At 45.3% G+C, this 20,679-nt stretch overlaps 1 protein-coding gene across 1 annotated transcript; it reads left to right on the top strand.

Annotated features, from left to right (window-relative positions):
* The first annotated feature begins 2,612 nt into the window (after nt 1-2,612).
* PARD6B (par-6 family cell polarity regulator beta) lies at nt 2,613-19,530 on the top strand. The gene is made up of 3 exons (XM_027558269.1): nt 2,613-2,902; nt 7,538-7,760; nt 16,346-19,530. The coding sequence occupies exons 1-3, from the start codon at nt 2,837-2,839 to the stop codon at nt 17,176-17,178; spliced, it is 1,122 nt and encodes a 373-aa protein (XP_027414070.1). The 5' UTR covers nt 2,613-2,836; the 3' UTR covers nt 17,179-19,530.
* The last annotated feature ends 1,149 nt before the right edge of the window (nt 19,531-20,679 follow it).

Here is a 20,679-nt window from a genome sequence, read left to right as displayed (position 1 = left end):
TGTTGGCACCCACGAACTTCCTTTTTAAAAGGGCTTGATAAATCACTACCGATAACAGTGATAAAGCTCAGCCACCCAGCACTCCCTCCCACAGCAACAGGCCCAGCACCTGGCCCTGGGAGCTGGGGAGAGGGGGTAACAGCCGAGTACAGACATCCCAGTGGTCCCTTCGAGTCCCTGAGAACTTTTCAGGGGATTCTCAAAGCCAAAACTATTTTCACAACACTAAGATGTCACTTGCTCTTCTCACTCGCCTTGTCACACAGGTATATGATGGAATTTTCCAGAAGGGACGGGACCTGTGACCATGTCATCTCCCTGATGACTACTGGAATGTGTGCTTGTGTATTTTTCTTAGTATTTCTTTTTATTTACTTATTTGGCTGCACCAGGGTCTTAATTGCAGCACGTGGAATCTAGTTCCCTGACCAGAGGTTGAACCCAGAGCCCCCGCACTGGGAACCCGGAGTCTTAGCCACTGGACCACCAGGGACGTCCCCGTGCTTGTGCGCCCTTGTGTTTTAAACATTTCTCAGTTTAACTTAACTTTGTTTTCTAAATGTAACTGTATTTTTTTTGGACGCTCGTGCAGCATATGGGATCTTATTAAACAGTTTCCCAACCAAGGATTGAACCCACATTCCCTGTGTTGGAAGCCAGGCGTCTTAACCACTTAACTGCCAGAGAAGTCCCAACAGTTTTCATTTTAATACAATGACTGTTGAAAGACAAATCTACGCATAAACACAATACCTGGAGGCCCTGCATAATTTTTAAGAGTATTAAGAGGCCTTGAGACCAAACTGCCATGCTGCCCCATCACAGCACCACACTTCATGTCCAGTGTAGCCTGAGTCACACAGCAGGTGCTTTTGAACAGGAGGCAGAAAAGGCAGATTTTACAATGATTCGGCGTGGGATGGTGCCCCTTCCCTCTGGACTTCCACCAAAAATGGCCAGAACAACTTTGAATTCCCCCACGAATACTTGGTGAACTGAACCCTTCAGAGGGGGAAGATGAGAAGCCCACCTTTGAACTCAGGTGAGGCTATGTAAATATGGAGAAACTATCCTCCCCAGGTCCAGCACCCGGCAGAGACAGATCTGAGTACCTGCGGGCACTCAGGCAGATGCTACTACTCGGAGTCATAGTGAGCAAAGCAGAGGGGTCGCTGCCTTTCACAGCCGTCCTTCTCCGGAATACATGGGGAACCTGGATCTAGACAAAAGTGCTGGGAAGGAGGGGTGCCCGCGTGAGGACGGATGAAGGTAGAGACAGGGTGAGGAAGGCCCAGGGCACTCCGGCGGAATGCGGCACCCTAGCCAGCTGTTCTTGGCCATTTCAGGTTAGAACTGCCCCCCGCAGGCCCAGGTCCAGCTCACAGGAGAGTTCCACAGCTCTGTGATGAGCCCCTCTGCAGGTGGGTGGGGGGTCCGGGGGGTCTCCTCCTCACCACCCCAGCACTGGCAGTGCTGCAAAGGATCCCTTGAGAGGAGAAACCCGGCTCTGGGCATTTAAAGAGAAGGATTCAGTCTTGTTATCAAGAACATAGCTTGGTCATTCGACTGGAGGGACAGAGACAAACACAATCTGGCGGCTGTCACTGGTAGACACAGCGAATAGCACAGAAATGGCTGGAGGGAGGGAAAGATCCTCAAAGGTTAAAAGTAAATTTAAAAGACAAAGGGGGCGGGGAATCCCTGGAGGGCCGATCTAGAAGTACAGACCTTCGAGGAGCCATTCCTGGCCTTTGCCCACTTCCCCTCCCTCCCAGCGCCCACTCGACCCCACGGGACCTGACTGGACTGCAGAAAGTCTCTACCAACGACAGTAAGCCGGTAGAGCCCTGAGATTTTTCTCCAGTTACTGTTGCAGAGGAGCGAAAACTGGAATTTTGCAACCGAGTTGAAGCCAGACGACTAAAGGACGCAAATGGGTGATGGAGGGGCGTTGTTGGAGGCTGCAGCATCCCAAAGTGGAAGGGGCGGAAGAGGGTGCAGAAAGCCGGCAGCTCCGCGGCGCTCGGCAACCAACTGGGAAGCGTGCTCCACGCCCCGGCGGAGCGCGAGCTCAGGCCGGGTCCAGAGCAACCAGGCGCGCACCCGCGCGCGCGCAAAAGGCCCACCCATCCCAGCGCGTCTCCAGGTGCGCTCGCGCTTCCGGCCGGCCTTCGCTGGGCGGAAACTACAGGGCCTGCGCATGCGCTTTGGAGCTCGCCTGCGGGGTCCGGAGGGCCCCTCTCGGCTTCAGGTGATCCCACCCCTCCCTCGCCGCGCGGGACCAATCGAACGGCGGCAGGCGGGCTTTTCGAGCAGGAGGCCCCGCCCCCGCGCGGCGCGAGGCGGGTACCGATTGGTTGGCTCCGCGGGCGCAGGTGCGCGCTTCCCATTGGGTGGGGGCGGAGCGCGGGCCGCCGAAGCTTCGGCGGAGGCTGCAGGTGAGCGCGCGCACGCGCCGCGGCGGCGGCCCGGCCCGAGGTGAGGGAGCGCGCGCGCGCGGGGCCGGCGGCCGAGAGCGAGGCTGCGGCGCGTGTCCCCGCCGCTCCGCCCCCTTCGCCGCCTCCGCCGTCGCGGCCGCCGCTGAGGCCGGGAGGGCGGGCTCCGCGTCCCCGCCCGCCGCGCCGCCAGTCCGACCCTCGGTCCCGCTGCGTGAGGAGCCAGCCGAGCGGGGCCCGGCGCGGAGACGCGAGCCGCGGCCGCGCCTCTGCAGGTGCCTGTGAGGAGGAGCCCGGGCCGCCGCCGCCGCCGCGCCCCGAGCCCGCCGGCCGCGCACTCGCCCCGCGCGCCCCCGAGGGGCGGCCCGGCTGGAGGAGGCCGCCGCGGGCCCGGCCTCAGGATGAACCGCGGCCACCGGCACGGGGCGGGCAGCGGCTGCCTGGGCACCATGGAAGTGAAGAGCAAGGTGCGCGGGCCCGGGCAAGCTGGGGGAGCCCGGGGGCGGGGGGCCGCAGTGACTGCGCCTGGGGCCCCCAGGGGCTGGCCGGGTGTCTGGGACCGCCGGGGCCGCTCTGGGGGGACTTGGGGGCTGGAGACGGTGGGGAATGAACTTGCCGAGGATGGGGGGCCTTGTGTCCGCTCCCGCCCCCAGGTAAGGCAGGAGCCCCGCCGAGCGATTAATCCCCTTCCGTAAGAAATCATTCCCCTTCAAGGATGAGAGTCAGGCCCAAGGCATACCCGAGGATGGGGGGGCATTTGAGCGAGCGCAGCGTGGTACGAAAGGTTTGGAGGAATTCTGCCTTCTGGCATGTGAGGGAAGAGTGAAACACCCGTACTCACCCAAATGTAAAAGTTAGCTTTTGCTTCCTGTAGGGATTTTTCTAGCGCGAACTTTGGTATGCATTGAATCTTGTAAAATGAACGCTGTCACCTTTCGTGTGAGTGGCACTTCACAGTTTTGAGTTTGGATACCCTTCTCATTCCATCCTGCTACTCTTTCAAGTCAAGTGTTTTCCCTCTTGACCAACGGTATGCCCATCTGCTGATGACAACGTGTGGGTATCCTCTGAATTCCTAAATTGCAAGGCTCCCTGAACAGGACAGTGTATCTGGATTAGTGAGGGAATGCTTTCTAAAGGAGGTTTTAAGCTGGAATTTGAAGATGATCGGCAGCCCCAAGAACATTCTCAAGCAAGCATTTCATGAATTGAAGAGCCAGAAGGGACTTAGATAATCTAGTCTGATTCTCGGAGAAGACAGGGGCTCAGAAAGGTTTTGACTTCAACAAGCTCTGCTTTTTGTGACAAAACCTTAAAGCCCTTTTTACAAGATAAGTTTTAGGCCTTCTGGAATACCAAAGAGAGCACATGGAGCTGAGCCCGTGAACATTTAAAATAAGAGTTGGGAAGATCAAAACACAGGGAAGAATAGGAAAAAAGGAAAAGCGTATCAACTTCAAAAATAAATCTTACCGAGTATAAGATTACGGGGATGGGGTAGAAGGGAGAATGCAAAATCAAGGAGTGATTTTCAGTGAAGTAGAGTAAGGAAGGCTCTCTGGGGTAAAAGGGTTTTTATTATCTGAAGTTGATAAGCGAAGTCCTGTAAGTTGCCATAACTGAGATCTGCATTCATTTTTAACATTTTAAAACATTATTTTCAACTTAACTCATATCACAGTAGGTACTAATCTTAAAAGCCCTTCTGCTTAATAAGAACAGAAATATAGCAGGTTCAGGAATACACTGTCTGCTGTGTCCTCCATGGAATTGCCATAGCGAATTGAAGTGACGTGCTTGAACTAAGAGTTAAGATAACAAAATAGAGAGAGTTTTTCCTCTAGCATATAGTGGCAGTAGTGGTTCCGTGCCCAATGGTTGAACCTTCTCACAGCATTTCTGTTATAAATCTAGTTTGGGTTTGTGGGAGTTGAGGTTAAGAAAAGAAAAACACGATATTGCGTAATCTTAAAATTCAGTTCATGGTCCTAATCTTGGTAGCAGGTCTTTTACTTTTTATCATAGGAAAAAAATGAGTAGGGATTCTAGGTGCTCTGATGAATACAGTCAAATGGTAATTTATCTTTCAGATTAGGAAACCTCAAGCGTGTAGGGACTAGAATTTCAGGCTTTCCGTGCGTCTCTTCTGTCAACTGGCTTGTGAATCTTTCCCACACTGCCCATTATATATTTGGCCTGCTCTGCTGCGCTTCTGGTGAACCGTATCTCTTAAACAGAGTCAAGGGTCCCACTCGTGTTCTAGCCGCTGATCAACAGGCCCAGGGGAGGTGCGGTTTCTAGTGTGTCTCTGACACCTTGTGTTTTAACTGCACACTTATTTTTAAGGGGCTAAAGAAAAGCACTTGACACCTTCACCATTTAAACAATATTTGGACAGATGGGTGAAACAATACATCCATTTTCACTGCTTTGGTGGTGATATTACAGCTTTTTACAAAGTTGATAATGACAAGGTTGTGACCCCAACTCTGTGGTATGCAGATCCACATTTCAGGATTTCTTTTTCTTCTGCATTAAAAGCAAGTTGTCAATGTCATATCTTTGCTCCTGGAAAGGGGAAAATGGTACAAATAAAGTAATGGATCGTGCAAATATAAGTATAGTTAAGTTGTGATACCAGTTACCATGTGACTTTTCTTTATGGTAACATTTTGGTAACATTTATCTTCCTATATCTGTAGAGTTGAGAGAGCTCTTAATCAAGGTGATGTCCTTCAACAGTCTTAGATATCAAAGACCTGGAATAGTCATGGAGCTGTACATTTCCTGGTTATTATTCATGGGGAACCAGTCCTAAAATCAAGTTTACATTTCTAGAGTGTTGTACCAAAAGATGCTGGGTGGCTGGTGTCCATCCCCATGACCAGGCCAAACTAGACCAGGCTAAAAAAAGTTTTAATAGTTGTTGATTGGGTCTTAATTTTATCTCTATTTTTGTATTTTTCTTCATGTAGTAAAAAGTTCTCTTAATCCTGTTGTTCTGCTGCAAGAAGCATAACAATTTCTCTTTTTTTTTTCTGCTAACTTTGCAAAAGGGCACATCTACTGTGAAGCCTTACAATTTCCCATTGTTTTTATCATAACATTTAAGCAAGAGAAAAAGTCGAGCAAAGAATTTTTATTCACAAGCTTTAGCAAAAGCATTGCAGCCCTAAAATACCCAATTATCAGCTGTTACCCCCGTTCACCAGGGGCAGTGGGAAACCTGGGGATGAGTCAGAAGCACTGGGATGTTGCGATACCAGGATAAAGAAAACGGAGGAGAAACTATGACTTTTGATAACATCATAAGACTGACTCTGATATGAAGGGTGTTCCCCAGTTTTTATTTACTTTGAAACGTGAAGGTGTGACTAAACTTTTTGAGCGCTTTAGGTGTGAGTCACCTTATTTTCTTGACAAATGTTAGTGTTTACGTTTGAGGAATGTGTTTTGGAAACTTTTAATGTATTAGAAGTAAGAGGTGGTTTTACTGAGTTTTCATTTTAATTGAAAACGAGCAAATAGTATGGGTATAAGCAAGGCGGATAAACTTCTTTGCCGCAACAGAAGTGGTGAATCCAGGGAGCCCATGGGATCCTTGGGGAAGGGAATGGACACATTTGTAACCAAATGATTCCAGTAGGACTTTCTCTGCATGATGTTTAAGGCCCTGTTGGTAGTACAACTAGTGTTACTATCCAATAATAGATACTTAGAGGAAAAAGGAATTCAGTGGTCAAACACATTTGGCAAACAGTTTAAAATTTTTTTTCTGTTTTCATCAACCCCAGGGCTTCACCTCGTCTTTAATAACTGGTCTGCCCAGTGATTCCCAAGAGCGTGATTATAGTTATATAGCATTTCCCAAACTTGTGTGACTGGGGCACTTTTTGAGGAAGGCTGATGAATCTTTCTTAGGTTTCCACATTTGAGGAAATGCCGTGCTAGTTTCAGAGTAAGTCACAGATCCTGTTCATTATGGACTGGATGAAGCCAGTCCTTCATGTCAGATAAGAACCACTGAAATCACGTGGCATCTGGATTCTAGAGTAGGGAAGCAGACGTGAGTATCAGAATTGTGAAGATAAATACTGGGTATGATGGAAGTGCCGGCCTCCCTGTTTGTGTGGTTCCTTAATACCGCTCATGTAATTATTCTCTTTACCCACTAATTGCTGAGCTCGGGTGCAGGCCCGAGCCTTTCATTCTCTAGGGCCTAGCACTGTGCCAAGCACTAAACACTTCTGCACTAATTGGATAGTTGTATGACATATATTTAATGTATTAATAAAACTGCCTTTTTTTTAAGATTAACATAGGGAAGACACTTCTTATCTTTAGATTTATTTCTTCTATATAATATGCCTCCATTCATATGGTACCTTAATGCCAAGAAGTTCAAAGTCCTACTTGGGTATGCTGCAGTTAATTCCTGCCACTTCCTGTGAAGTTGTTACTCCTTTTATGGAGGAGGAAACCTAGATGCTTTTTGCTGACAGTCAGAATAGAGACTTAGGCACATCCTTGTTACCCTGTGGCCTGAGTGAGGAGGGAAGACTGTTGTCAGCATCTGGACTCCAGACAGGACTTGTTTGAGCTGACTCACTCTGCAGGACAGTCCCCAGTGAGGCCTGGGTACCCCGGGGATTCAGTTGAGCCTGTGTCTCTTGAAGGGAATGCCCTTCAGAGATGCAGCAGTGAGGAGGCACATTTCTGTGTCTTCCCTAGGCTGTTTTATCTCCAGATAATGAGGTTTCTAGGGGCTTCCCTGGTGGCTCAGCTGGTAACGAATCCGCCTGCAATGCTGGAGACCTGGTTCGATCCCTGGGTTGGGAAGATCCCCTGGAAAAGAGAAAGGCTACCCACTCCAGTATTCTGGCCTGGAGAGTATAGTCCTTGGACTATACTCTGGACTGTATAGTCCATGGGGTCGCAAAGAGTCAGACACGACTGAGACCTCCACTTTCAGTGAGGTTTCTGACTATGAACTGTGGCTGTCTTCTTTATTAAAGGAAACTTGCATCTGTGAATTTTTCTATGTCATGCATTATAAGATTGGATCCTGTTACCTTTTTTAAAATTAATATGTTTGTTTGTAGTTTGGAGCTGAATTTCGTCGGTTTTCGCTGGAAAGGTCAAAACCTGGAAAGTTTGAGGAGTTTTATGGATTACTGCAACATGTTCATAAAATACCCAATGTTGACGTTTTAGTAGGCTATGCAGACATCCATGGCGATTTACTACCTATAAATAATGACGACAATTATCACAAAGCTGTTTCAACGGCCAACCCACTGCTTAGGATCTTTATACAGAAAAAGGGTAAGTACCAACATCCAGAGACATTGTTTGAGAATTAGAAGTTGTTAATTCCTCATTGATAGGATATACAGAGTTTGCCACAAATTTAAGGAATTAGACATTTTGTGTGAATCTTGTTACCAAATTAACGAGTTAAGACATCTGTGGTATTATTGGTTTATTAACATCTTTACACTTAATTAAGTGCACTTTAGAAAGTTTTGATTACTTTGTAAACCCTTAGATTCTTTTTCTTAATGGAAATTAGGAGCATATTGAATCTTTACATTGAATGTGATTTTGTCCATTCAGAAAGATGTGGTAGGAAGAGTGTGGCTTTGGAGTCAGAGAAACATTCTCCCTTTTTGGTGGCAACTAAGGTGACTCTGGTGGTAAAGAACCCACCTGCCGATGCAACAGACATGAATTGGATCCCTGGGTTGGGAAGATCCCCTGGAGGAGGAAATGGCAACCCACTCCAGTATTCTTGCCTGGAAAATCCCGTGGACAGAGGAGCCTGGAGGGCTGCAATTCATGGGCCACAGGGAGTCGGTCACGACTTTGAAATGCTGTGTTTAGTACTTGAAAATGAAAGTGAAAGGGAAGTCCCTCAGTCGTGTCCGACTCTTTACGACCCCATGGACTGCAGCCTACCAGGCTCCTCTGTCCATGGGATTTTCCAGGCAAGAGGACTGGCCTTACTAGGTACTTGAAGGAAAGCTGTTTACTCTTCTGGGTTGCAATGTCTTTATCTGTAGAATGAACATACCATCTCATAGCATTGCTCGGGGGTTTAATAGAGCTCAGTGCAGTGCCATGGCATGCACTAGGCCTCCACTAAATGTTCACTTTCCTCTAAGGTGTTTCTCACAGAAAATAAAATCAGTTAATTATCTGGAAAATTAGTAAGTCATTATTTTGGAGGAATGTAAACATTGATAATTGGTCTTGCAGAAGAACGTTTTAAATAACCACTGTAAAAAAAAAAAAAAAAATAACCACTGTATATGGCAAGCACTGCAGTGTATTTTGACTTTAAAAAGTCCTAAAAATTTTTTTTAACTTTGTGGCCTCTTGCATGTGTGAGTATCTGTGTCTGCCTGTAGCTGGGCGCCATGCATGCTGCTGCTGCTTTTGTCTTTGGAAAATGAGGAGGTTTGGAAAGGCAGCTTGACAGCCTCCAGCCCAGTCCTGGTGGGTGATTCAGGCCTGGCTGTGCTTGGAAACCGACCCAGCCAGCAGTGTGAGAGAGTGGGCCGAGATTACCCTTGAAGGCGAAACTTTATTGCAAACCAGTTGATAAGCGGTGGACCACTCCCAGGGCTCTGAAATTCCACTGATTGTGTATCTTTGCTTCTGGGTTTGGAGGAACTCAAGTCCACCAACAGAATAAACCTCCGAGGGTAGGTAGGGTAACTTATGTCTGTACCACTTGACTGTTTACCAAATAGAATCACACAAATTCGTTTTCCCAGAGACACCTGAGATACGTTTCCTCAGTAAGTGACAGGAGCCTGGTACAGTTAGGATGTTACTTCTGGAAGACTCTGAATGAATCTGAGTGAGGAGCAGGCAGCTGAGAGATGCTGCCTGCTTCCACCCCAGCGGGAGACGAGGTGAGATAGATAAAGGGGAGGACTTGAGAGGCACCACGCTCCTCACCAGATGTCAGAGAGTTGAGGAGGAGTCCAGCAGAAGATAGCTTCCTGGACTGGAGCCTGATCGCTGGGACAGGGCCATAAAACAGGCATAGTTTGGAAGAGAGATTGACTTGGAAAGAAAACTGGTTTTCTCTTAGGCCAGAAAAAAAGCTTATCTGGCCAGTGAGTTTCAGCCTTGTCAACGCGCAAAATCAGAAATGGTGGGCAAAGAGTTGAAAGTCTGCAGAAAGCGATAGTTGAAAGTTTTGGGAGTAGACAGAAAAGCTAGCAGAGACGAAGACCAGGGCTGGTTATTAGACAGCTATGCGTAGAATGTTGGAGAAGGAAAGACGGCACATGTGGGTGGAACTCGTCATTTTAAACAGAATGATTTAAATCATTATTGTTGAATAAAAGGCCTTCCTTGTTAGCGGTTGTAATTTTCATTAAAATTTACTTGCTATTTGGAAGTGTATTTAAATGTAGAATGACTATTTTTAAACTACTGCCATCTGACAAACTTGTTGGATTATCCCCTTTGTTAGAAAGATTATAGGCTGTGGATTATACGATCACATGTTTATGTTACTGGCATTGTAACACTCATAGGATTAATCCTAACCTCTTTTAAGGGTGGTTATCTTCTGCTCGTCCCTTCTTCAAAAAGGGACTTTTGAAGTAAACACAGTCAACAGAAGTTTTCTGTGCAGTAGAGGCAAATGTCAGTAGGATTCATAGCCCTTAGAGTTGGATTTAGAAAAATGCGGTGTGTTCAGCAGAAGAGTTTTGTTTTTAAAAGTGTTACGTTTAATACAGATATGACTTAAGCAAAAAATGAGAAGTCAGTCAGTCAATTCATTCCCACTTAAAACCCTCCAGTAGCTCCCATCGCACGCAGAGCAAGAACCTTCCTGATCTGGGCCCACAGCCTCCCCTTCCTCCGTCCTCCTCTCCAGAACCACGACAGCCCCGCCCCACTGCCTCCTCTTCCCCCTTCCTCCTCTCCAGAACCACGACAGCCCCCTTGATTTCCAACCCCACCGGCCGGGTGAGCTTGCCTCGGCCTCCGTGCTTCTGCGCGTGCTGTTCCTTCTGTAAGGAACGCTTTCCTGCAGCTCCGCCGGAGGCTGCCTCCTTGCCCTCAGGCCTCGGTGCGGGTGACTGTCTCAGAGGGGCCTCTTCCGGCCACCCCAACTAGGGCCCCCACCGCCCACGTTTACCAGATTGCCCCCCGGAGACCTGTGATCACCTTACTTAGGCAGCGTTAAGGTATTTGTGGTCTTACAGAGTTAAGCAGTGCCCTATAGTTCGTGGCGATACTTTTTTTCTTCTAAACAAAGCTGGACAGATGCTTAAGTAGAACGCTGATTCTGCATAATCTTTAATGAACATTAAATTTAGGAAGCTAATATAAAACATGATATTAAGTATGGTTACATTTTATTGCTTAATGATAACATGTTTTCTGTTTTTCTGGTCTGTGGCCTCCAGTTTAGGAATCATCAGGGCAGTGGGTTGCACTTGATATGGCACCAAAAAGACAGACAGAAACACAATTTTAAAATTTGAAACCATGTGACCTGTTAAAATTTGGTACACTCTATCAAATAAGGTTTCTTTGAAGTGAAAGCTCACAATTGAAGGCATAAACCACTTCATAGCATGATTTTGGAGGTCACATTGTTGCATATCTTGAAAAGTTTTATGTTTTACAGTAGTTTATCATTAGAGGCGAAAAACCCTAGGCACTGTTTCTAGGGCTGTTATCGTGGAAGCAAGAATCAAAACAGAAAAACCTGATATCTTAAAAGTTATTTTCAGAGAGGATTCCCAGGTCTTTTGCCAGCCCCCTTTGCCCTGTTGGAGTTTAGAATTTCCTCATTTATTTGAGGGAAAAAGAGTTTTCCTTCTTTTGTACAGGTGGTTGTATGGAAAACAATCTTAGACAATATTTAAAGGTTACACCTTTAAAAGAAAAACAACTGTATTCCAATTTAAAAAAAAATACAGTAAAAGTACTCAGGTCATCCCTGTAGGTTTGGAGGACGGCCAGGGAAATGTGTATTTTTTCAAAAGCCTCCCATCCCGTCCTGATGATGATCAGCCAGGTCTGAGCCCCACTGACAGGCGTGGACTCCTCGCCAGATCCGATCAGGATACCTACATCACAGCTCCTTGCCGCACTGCTGCCGACTGTTTTTGTATGCCATCAGACAAACATGGGTGTACTGCAGGTTTCATCAGAGGAGCATGCTGGGGACACTGCCGGTCTTGCTTTAAGCCTCATCTGCCTCAGGACATGGCCTTATGGCCCAGATACCTGGAACCGGGTGGCCCTTCAGCCATCTCTTAGAACTGTGCCGTGCAGTAGATGTGACTTGGGAGATGTGTTTTAAGGTTATCTTTTAATGAGTTGGGTTTAATTCAGAAATGGCCTAAGGAAAATAATTTTAATAGTTGTAAAAAAAAATAAAAGAAATAAAATTAAGTAAAATAAAAAGAAACTGTAGAGAAACATCTCACAGTATGACACCAGTTGCTTATGTCAGAAACCTGGCTGTCACCTTTGACACATACTTTTTTTTTCTTTCAATCAGTTTGTCACCAAGCCTATTGAAACTGTGCTCTAATTATTTTTCAGGCTTATCTCCCATCCCCATTGCCTCTGCTCCAGGCCAGGTGCCATCCTGAATCACCCGCAGTAACCTCCTACCTTGCCCCGCAGGTCCCTTCTCCAGCTTGCAGCCAGAAAATCCTTGGGGTTTCTTCCCTTTGGCCTTAGGCTGAAGTCTGGAACCCTCCCCTCTTCCCCGGGGGGCCGGTGTCTGCAGGGCCCTGTCTGCTGACTTGGTTCTAGCTCCTCCCCGCTCCCCTCCCAGCCTACCTTCTCCGGAGGCTGGCTGCGCCTGCAGGTTCTTCCCTCCCTCCCACCCGGTGAGCTGCTGTTTCTTTTCCAGTCTCAGCGTAAGCCTCACTTCCTTGAGCAAGGTGGGCGTTGCCCTTGTACACCCACTGACAGGCTCCCTCAACCCAGGGTACTTCACAGCTCCTGGCATCTCTGTAATCATGGTGGTTTCCGGTTCTCGGTTAATTGCCGGCTCCTCTGTTAGTCTGTAAACGCCTGGAAAGCAAAGGGCCTCCGCACAGCTTGTGTCGGATCTGTGGCACAGAGCGCAAGGCTTGGCCACGAGGCAGTAGGTGCTTCTTAAGTAGCTGGTGGTTGATTTTCCTTGTATTAGAAACTGAAGGGATCTGCAGAACGTGAATACTGCTTTGAGTGACGTTTAATCCTTTTAAAAAGCTGCCACATGTATTTCATTTTAATCATTTTGGATGAGAACAAACGCTGGCAAACTCGGGCTTGCTGGCTGTCTTGTAACAGTTTTCATGGAAACACCCATGCTCAGTCCCCTCTGTATTGCCTGCAGCTGCTTTTACACCAGAGATCATGTGACTTACAGGACCCTGAAATATTTATGGTACAACTCTTTGTAGAAAAAGGTTGGCCACCCCTTAACTAGAACAGTTCCCCAAACTATTTCATTCTTCCTTGTCTTCCAGCAGAACTTGAAACGGATCATAGTCTTAAACTTTCTTGATGACTCTCCCAGGAATGGTCGCTGTTTTGCTAACTGTGCAGGGACGTTTCTGGGATTTATAGAAATACTTTGTTCGTTTTGAGGTTTGCTTTATATTCGCTGTAGGCTTCTGTTTTTTATCTGTGCCTGCCACTCACTAGTGGACCCTCAGTCCTGACTCATGACTCAGCTGAGGAATGACATAGCCAGGGGTTTGGGGATTAATGTTTAAATAATAAGAGGCTCAGAGGGAGGGCCCACAGGGCTCCCTCTCGGTGACTGAAGCACAGGAGCTTTCTGTGTGTAAGAAGTGAGACATCCAGCCCGGCTGTTCGGCGGCATTCCAGGTGGAGGCCCTCATCCATCTCGGTGAGCTGAGCTTGTTGGGCTCGGGATAGGTGAGGTGTTGCTGCACGAGCCTGTATCACGCGCTGTTGCGTCAGCCTGGGTTTATGCAAGTGAAAGGTTGCCATGAGCCAGGTTTCCAACTCCCGGTCCCGTTCCCAGTTTTGTACTTTGACAGACGTGCTCAGGTGGAGCGTCAGCCCTGGTCCCTGTACATGTTCACCTTTACACTTTAAACCGACACCCTGCACCCTGGCTTTCCGCCAAAATATTTCTTTTCCCAGTGGCTGGAAACTGATTAGCTAGATGGGGGAACAAAGGTGCCTTTGTACTGGGGCATATTGCTTTTGAGAATTTAGCAGAGAGCATTCAAACAGAGTCTGGAGGCGATGCCAAATTATGCAGATTGGGGGGGGCTTTTGGTCAGGTTTCCCATGAGTAGGTATGTAGGCAACTTGGTTTTGTTCTCTGTATCGTCTGAAATTTCCCACATAAAAATTGTGTGAGCTTTCTTAACTGATTATAAAATGACACATCCAGTTCTGAATGAACACAGTCAGGAGAAGATTGTTGATAGATTTTTGGCCACATTTTGCCCAAAAGATTGTTTTGTCAGTGGATTTATTTCCCAAGCCAAATTATAAGTAAATTTCTGTCTTTGTAAGAACACAGTGTAAGTACTTTCTCCATAAATGAAGCACAATTATCCCCGGTGGTAAAAGTGCCCCCAAATTAAGTTCCCCTGGTCTTGTACATTTCTCTGAAACTAGCTTTTGAGGCGTGTTCCGGCGCCCCGAGAAAATGTCGCTGAAGTTCTCAGTGTGCACTGAGCATTCACTGTATGACGTGAATGTGCACACTGCCGTCTAGTCAGAAAACTGGGCCCATCTTCTGCCTGTAACGTACTTTGTACCCTTCAGTTCAGTTCACTCAAGTCGTGTCCGACTCTTTGCGACCCCATGGACTGCAGCACGCCAGGCCTCCCTGTCCATCATCAAGTCCCAGAGTTTACTCAAACTCATGTCCATCGAGTTGGTGATGCCATCCAGCCATCTCATCCTCTGTCATCCCCTTCTCCTCCTGCCTTCAGTCTTTCCCAGCATCAGGGTCTTTTCAAATGAATCAGCTCTTCGCATCAGGTGGCCAGAGTATTGGAGCTTCAGCTTCAGCATCAGTCCTTCCAATGAATATTCAGGACTGATTTCCTTTAGGATTGACTGGTTTGATCTCCTTGCAGTCCAAGGGACTCTCAAGAGTCTTCTCCAACTTGTACTCCTATTTGTACCCTTAATTTCCTATGAAGTAAAGGTAATAATAGTCATCAAGAAGGAGGCTGAGAGTCAGGGGACAAGAAACTGGAGATGGAAGCCGTGTTGCAGACACAGGCTGGTGATGTTCCTGTCATTCTGTAGCGTTGGTGGAGACTAGGACTTTAGTTCTTGGGATCTTGGGGGTACTTTTGTCTTTTTAAATTCGTATTAATTTTTTTAATCCTTGGAGATTCTTTTTAGTTTACCCTCACTCTAGTAATTTTTGAAGCATGGTTTCCCCTTCTGTGCCTGCTGTTAGTTCTGTTTCCTCGTCCTCTGACGAGGCGTGTGGTTTGTAGGCTGTCTGCCTCCAGCTGCGCGATTTAAGAAGATCGCGTTTTAGTGCCCCGTTCTCCCTGTTTGACCTCAGAAATAATCAATGGCTGACTTGAAGAGTAAGTCACTCCCCACTCCCAGGTGTTACTTAGCTTAAACAGGTTATTGTTGTTATTTAATTGGGTGCAGCATTTTAAAATGGGAAGATTTTTTTAAACGTAAAAATACAAGACTCTCTGACAAGCTGGACTGGCCACACAGATTCCTACAGTCCTTGAAGAGAAGCTGCCTGGAGCAAGAGAAGCCACACCCGTTATCGGGTCAGGCGCGCTCAGCTTTGCCAGAGCCCCCTACCTGTTGTGTCTGTCTCGGCTCAGCCTCTTTGAAAAGTGGGAAAATGAAAGATTAAGAACTTGCCCAGAAAACTGAGGGAGAGTGTACTTGCAGAAGACCAGAATTCTGTGTTTGATACACGTTCATTTAATTTCATTATGATTTTATGTGTATTATCCATTACACTTAATTACAGGCGGACCTTGGATATATTGTGGGTTCAATAAAGCGATTATCTCAATGGAGTGAGTCACATGAATGTTGGCTCAAATAAGTGCATTATGTCTAAAAAAACCCTTCATTTTAAAATACCTTTTTGCTTAAAAAAAAAACGTAACCTGAGCCTTCAGTGAGTCATCATCTTTTTGTGGTAGTGACATCAACGATCACAAGTTTGAAATACCGAGAGAGTTAACAAACTGTGACCCAGAGACACGAAATGAACAAATGCTGTTGAAAAAAAATGGCATTGATAGACTTGCTTGATGCAGGGTTGCCACAGACCTTGTTTGTTTAAAAAAAAAATTATCTGTGAGGCACCATAAAAGAGATCTGCCTGTACAGTCTGCCCAACCTCTAAAACAGGTACTTGAGCTTCAGAAGTGTCCAATTTCATGTCATTAAGTCAAATATAAACATGCAAATTGGAGGGTTTTGAACAAATGTAGGGAAAATACAGTGTAAGTAACTTGTTATAAATGGTGTCGAGAATGTGTGTGTGAGGCTTATCAGAGATTCATTTGCCGTATTTAATGTTTCAGTCCTTGAGCTTCATAAAACCTAACGTCAACTTCTGGTAATTTCACGGGGACTATTTGAGAGGGCCCCCTAGTGGTTTTTCCTGGCACAGCGTGTCTTCCTACTGCACTCCGTTTTTTATCTGATCAGATCAGGTCAGATCAGTCGCTCAGTCGTGTCGGACTCTCTGCGACCCCGTGAATTGCAGCCCGCCAGGCCTCCCGTCCATCACCAACTCCGGAGTTCACTCAACGGGCTAATATTTAACGAGTTTTGTTTCTGTACCAAATATGTTTTGAGTTGCCCTTTCTGTACAGATTCCACCATAGATAAACGTGTACTTTCACAGCATTCCTATAATTATTTTATTTTATTTGTTTGAACAGAAGAAGCAGACTACAGTGCCTTTGGTACAGACACACTAATCAAGAAGAAGAATGTTCTAACCAACGTGTTGCGGCCCGACAACCACAGAAAAAAGCCGCACATCGTCATTAGCCTGCCGCAGGACTTCCGACCTGTGTCTTCCATCATCGACGTGGACATTCTCCCGGAAACGCACCGCCGGGTGCGTCTCTACAAGTACGGCACAGAGAAACCGCTGGGCTTCTACATCCGGGACGGGGCCAGCGTCCGGGTGACCCCGCACGGCCTGGAGAAGGTCCCGGGCATCTTCATCTCCAGACTCGTGCCGGGGGGCCTGGCTCAGAGCACGGGGCTGCTGGCTGTCAATGACGAAGTCCTGGAGGTGAACGGCATCGAAGTCTCCGGGAAGAGCCTCGACCAGGTCACCGACATGATGATCGCCAACAGCCGCAACCTCATCATCACCGTGCGGCCGGCCAACCAGAGGAACAACGTCGTCCGGAACAGTCGGACTTCGGGCAGCTCTGGCCAGTCGACCGACACCAGCCTCCCCAGCTGCGCGCCGCCGCCGGAGCCCAGCCTGGAGCCGGGGGAGGATGACAGCGACGACGACGAGGACATCGTCATCGAGGACAGCGGGGAGCCGCGGCAGATCCCCAGGGCAGCGCCCAGCGCCGAGAGCCTGCAGTCGCTCACGCAGGTAGAGCTCAGTTTCGAATCTGGGCAGAACGGTTTCATCCCTGCCAACGAAGTGAGCTTACCACCAGTAGCGAGTGGCGCCGGCACCGAGTTCGAAACGCGTGCTCCAGATCAGAAACTCTTAGAGGAAGATGGAACGGTCATCACACTATGAGACCATCACGGCTTGAATGTCTTCTGAACGAGGATGCCACGGAGACTCTCTGTAAATTTGGCTAGTTGCAAGCATTATATACCTCTGAACAAGTGATCTGGGATAGGCATGAAAAATAAATAAATATATATATCTCGCAAGCTTAAAATGTTATTGAAATAGTAGTTTGATAATTCATATAAACTTTGGTGGGTTAGAGGTAAATTCAAGTCTAAAACAAAGGGGCCTTTGCTACTGAAATGATGTGCTTTTGCTATTTTGTCTATAGAGAACTGGATGTTAGCACATTTCCCAGAACTAAACACCCTAAGGACTAGATCATTTCCGTTTGAAGTGGTTGCATATTTAACCTGCTGTGCAGAGCCTGGTTAATTTTTCCCTTAACTATATTTTTTAATTTCTAATGTGAAGAAGTCTGTCAATTCGGTAGTTTGGGGACCTTGGCTCCTATATGCCCATATTTTATTTTGACTTTTTAAATGTTGTTCCTCTGTTGCTAATTGTAACAGTTTTTCCAAATGCTTCCCCGCCTCGCCTCATTTTCTAAGAAATCAAACCAACTGTTTTTTAGGGGCTGCTTCAACTTACAAAGCGCTGAAGCAATGTTCCTGAATTAAGAAACTGTTAACAATCGATCAGATCTGCGTTTGTCCCTCCTGTGACTTCCACATTTACAAACTCATTCCATTCAGGCATCCCTTAGATGTCATGAAAGGCAGTTCCATCGCCCCTGCTGATGTGGGAGACTCTCTCCCATGTCTTCTTGTCCTCATTCTGAATCTCATTGGAAATCATTCCTTTCTTGTTTGTGTATTTTGTTGGTCTGCTTTTATACCCTTTTAATGTGTTTGAGTAGTGTGAATGATTTTCATTAAAAAAAAAAAAACACCCAAACTAAGAGATTTTTATACACAGGACAGCCTTGTGCACTTTTTATATGAAAGTTTTGGGTTTTCCTTAGTGGGGTTTGTAGGAACACTGCCTACACTTTATGGAAAGCATGTAGTATTCACCTTTGACAGGTAGAGTGTATCTCGATTAATGTTAAGAGGCTATTTATTACTTTGTGATGCATCCACTTAGAACAAGGTAAGAGTAAGGCTGCTAACTTTTCGTTCCTTGCCTGGTTTCGTTCTATGAGGTGCACAGGCACTACGTAGCTTGTATATAAAGACTGAGAATAGTATGAACTACGCGAGTTCCCTGGCTTACGGATGTTGCGCTCAGAGTTATTTATTGATTAATTTTATGGTAGGGCTAGAATGGATACCTTATAACAATTGTGTGCTAGTAAAACAATGAAGAATCGAATGACTCCGTTTTGAAGGATGTTTTCTATGGTAAAAGTATACGAAGTAAAGTTGATTAAATGAAGATCACTGGACTCAGAATACTTCAACGTATTTTGTTCACATCGTACCACTAAACATTATCACTAAACCATTAACTGCACAATGTTAGGTAACACCGTGTACTTTTTGTTGAATTCATAGAAATTCTTCCACTTATTTAACCACTATTTTTTAATGGCATTCCAGGTTTAACATTCTGTTGAGTTTTACAAACTTAACTCTTGAATGGCAAAATGTTAGTAAGTAGAAGGTTACATTTCATTTATATTATGAGCGGTGCAGGGGTTCAACATTTTAAGTAAAAATACTTTCACATACTACCTCTCTTTCTCTCTCTCTCTCTTTTTTTTAACAAAGTTTTAACATCAGAACTGTTCTCTTAGGGGAAGAAATACTTCAGGGCTTGACTTTTTGAACAACTTTTAACTGTAAAAATATAGATCTGTCTTGTATGTATTCATGAAAATGGAAATCAAAGCTGCTAGTGCTTCTTATTTTAACTGTCCCCCCAGAAGTATATGTCAGTGGTCTTTTCAACTGGATGTCTCATTGAAATTATTGGTGAAGTGATTGATTACTAGACATATTGTAAAACCAACAGATCTTGGTTATACAATAAAACGTCAATTCATTGGTAGTCTGAATTGTTTCAAGTGTACCTTATTAACAAAAATATCCGTGGATTCACCTTAAAATTTTATAGTACTAAATGTCAAGCTAACTGTGAATTTTGTTCTGTATCTTAAGTAAGTTTATGATAATGTCCTCATGAGCTATCAACAAAATATATGTACTTTTGTGAACTATGAATTTTCTAATTAAATTTTACATGCAACATGATTTTTACATGAATGATACTTTGTTTAAACTATCAAATGTCAGTATTTTACTACAATTTTATTATAAAATGTACATTATCACTAAATGAACTTTGATTTTAAAAATCAAATTAGCTTTAGTTGTATATTATTTTTTACAAATAAAGATAGACTTGTATAAAGGCTGCTTTCTTGTTTGCAAAAATACATGAAAAGTCGCCCAACGAGTATTTAGCAAGCACCTGAAATAGAAAATGAAAAGGGAGAAAATTGCTACGTTATAACAAGATCCTAGCTTTCTTAACTTTTAAAAGCTCAACACCTAGAATTTCACTGGTTAGGACTCCTCACTGTAATTGCCGATGCCCAGCTTAGGGTTAGGGCATTTAAAGTGTGGTTAAATTCAGAGAATGTAAGAGGTTATACATGATACCCATCCCAGAATTATCACTTAGATGTTTGATTGTTTGAAATTAGACAAAAGTTGTTTCTAAAGTGACAGTTTCTCTTTCAAATTCAAATTCACTTAGTTACACTTTTTATCACCACCCTAGGTATAGGTATTGCCTATATGGATTGGATTCAACTTATACTAAACATCATAAAAGGCCCGAAATAAAACACACCCTCTTCCTGAGCCATTTCTAATTCCGAATTAGTCACCCTGTAATTGGCTAGCTTGATCTCTGCACTAACTTCTCTGCCAGGCAGCATGCAGGATGACAACCAATTCCTTCCCCCAGTTTAAAAACAGCAAATCCGCTAGGTAAAAATTCAACATCATGTACGTAGACCCCACACATCATCCATTGGTGGGGACCAGGAAGAAAAACGTGCAAGGAAAAGCCAACCCATTTCTGGTCATGTGCCGTAACATGCTTGAATTAACGGTCAGCAGCAGCTAGTGATGGCATTTGCTCTGGTTTTCCCATCTTTTAGACTGATGAAAGGTTTAATTATGGGTGACCAAACTTTAAGAGTTACGTGTGTGTGTCAGTGACTTTGGTGGCTGAGGTCTCAACAGTTTGGGGAGAACCTTAGAAGACGTGGAAAGTCTTGACGTTTAAAAGCTAATGTCTTCATCTAGCTGCTTTACAACATTTGATGTGTATTTTATAAATTCATGTTACGAGTTTGTATTTTATTTACAAGCTGTATTTAGGTGCCTTCCCGTTTTAAAAAGCTCTCAGTTCGTGTAATAGGAAATCTTTTTTTCTAGTTCATTATAATTATCTAGTTTGCTGTAATCCCCAGGGATGGATAGCAACGTTATTTAAGATATTATTAGTAAAGGTAACATTTTTTCCATTATACAAATAATACGTAAATTC

Source organism: Bos indicus x Bos taurus, chromosome 13 (genome assembly GCF_003369695.1).
Source record: "Bos indicus x Bos taurus breed Angus x Brahman F1 hybrid chromosome 13, Bos_hybrid_MaternalHap_v2.0, whole genome shotgun sequence".
NCBI classification, from domain to species: Eukaryota; Metazoa; Chordata; class Mammalia; order Artiodactyla; family Bovidae; genus Bos; species Bos indicus x Bos taurus.
Note: the sequence above shows the minus strand (reverse complement) of the source record. Positions and strands in the feature narration are given on the sequence as shown.

Coding starts and splice junctions, on each gene's coding strand:
- PARD6B (XM_027558269.1), top strand. CDS start 2,837: ATGAACCGCGGCCACCGGCACGGGGCGGGCAGCGGCTGCCTGGGCACC. Junction 2,903..7,537: donor CCATGGAAGTGAAGAGCAAG/GTGCGCGGGCCC, acceptor GTTTGTTTGTAG/TTTGGAGCTGAATTTCGTCG. Junction 7,761..16,345: donor GATCTTTATACAGAAAAAGG/GTAAGTACCAAC, acceptor TTGTTTGAACAG/AAGAAGCAGACTACAGTGCC.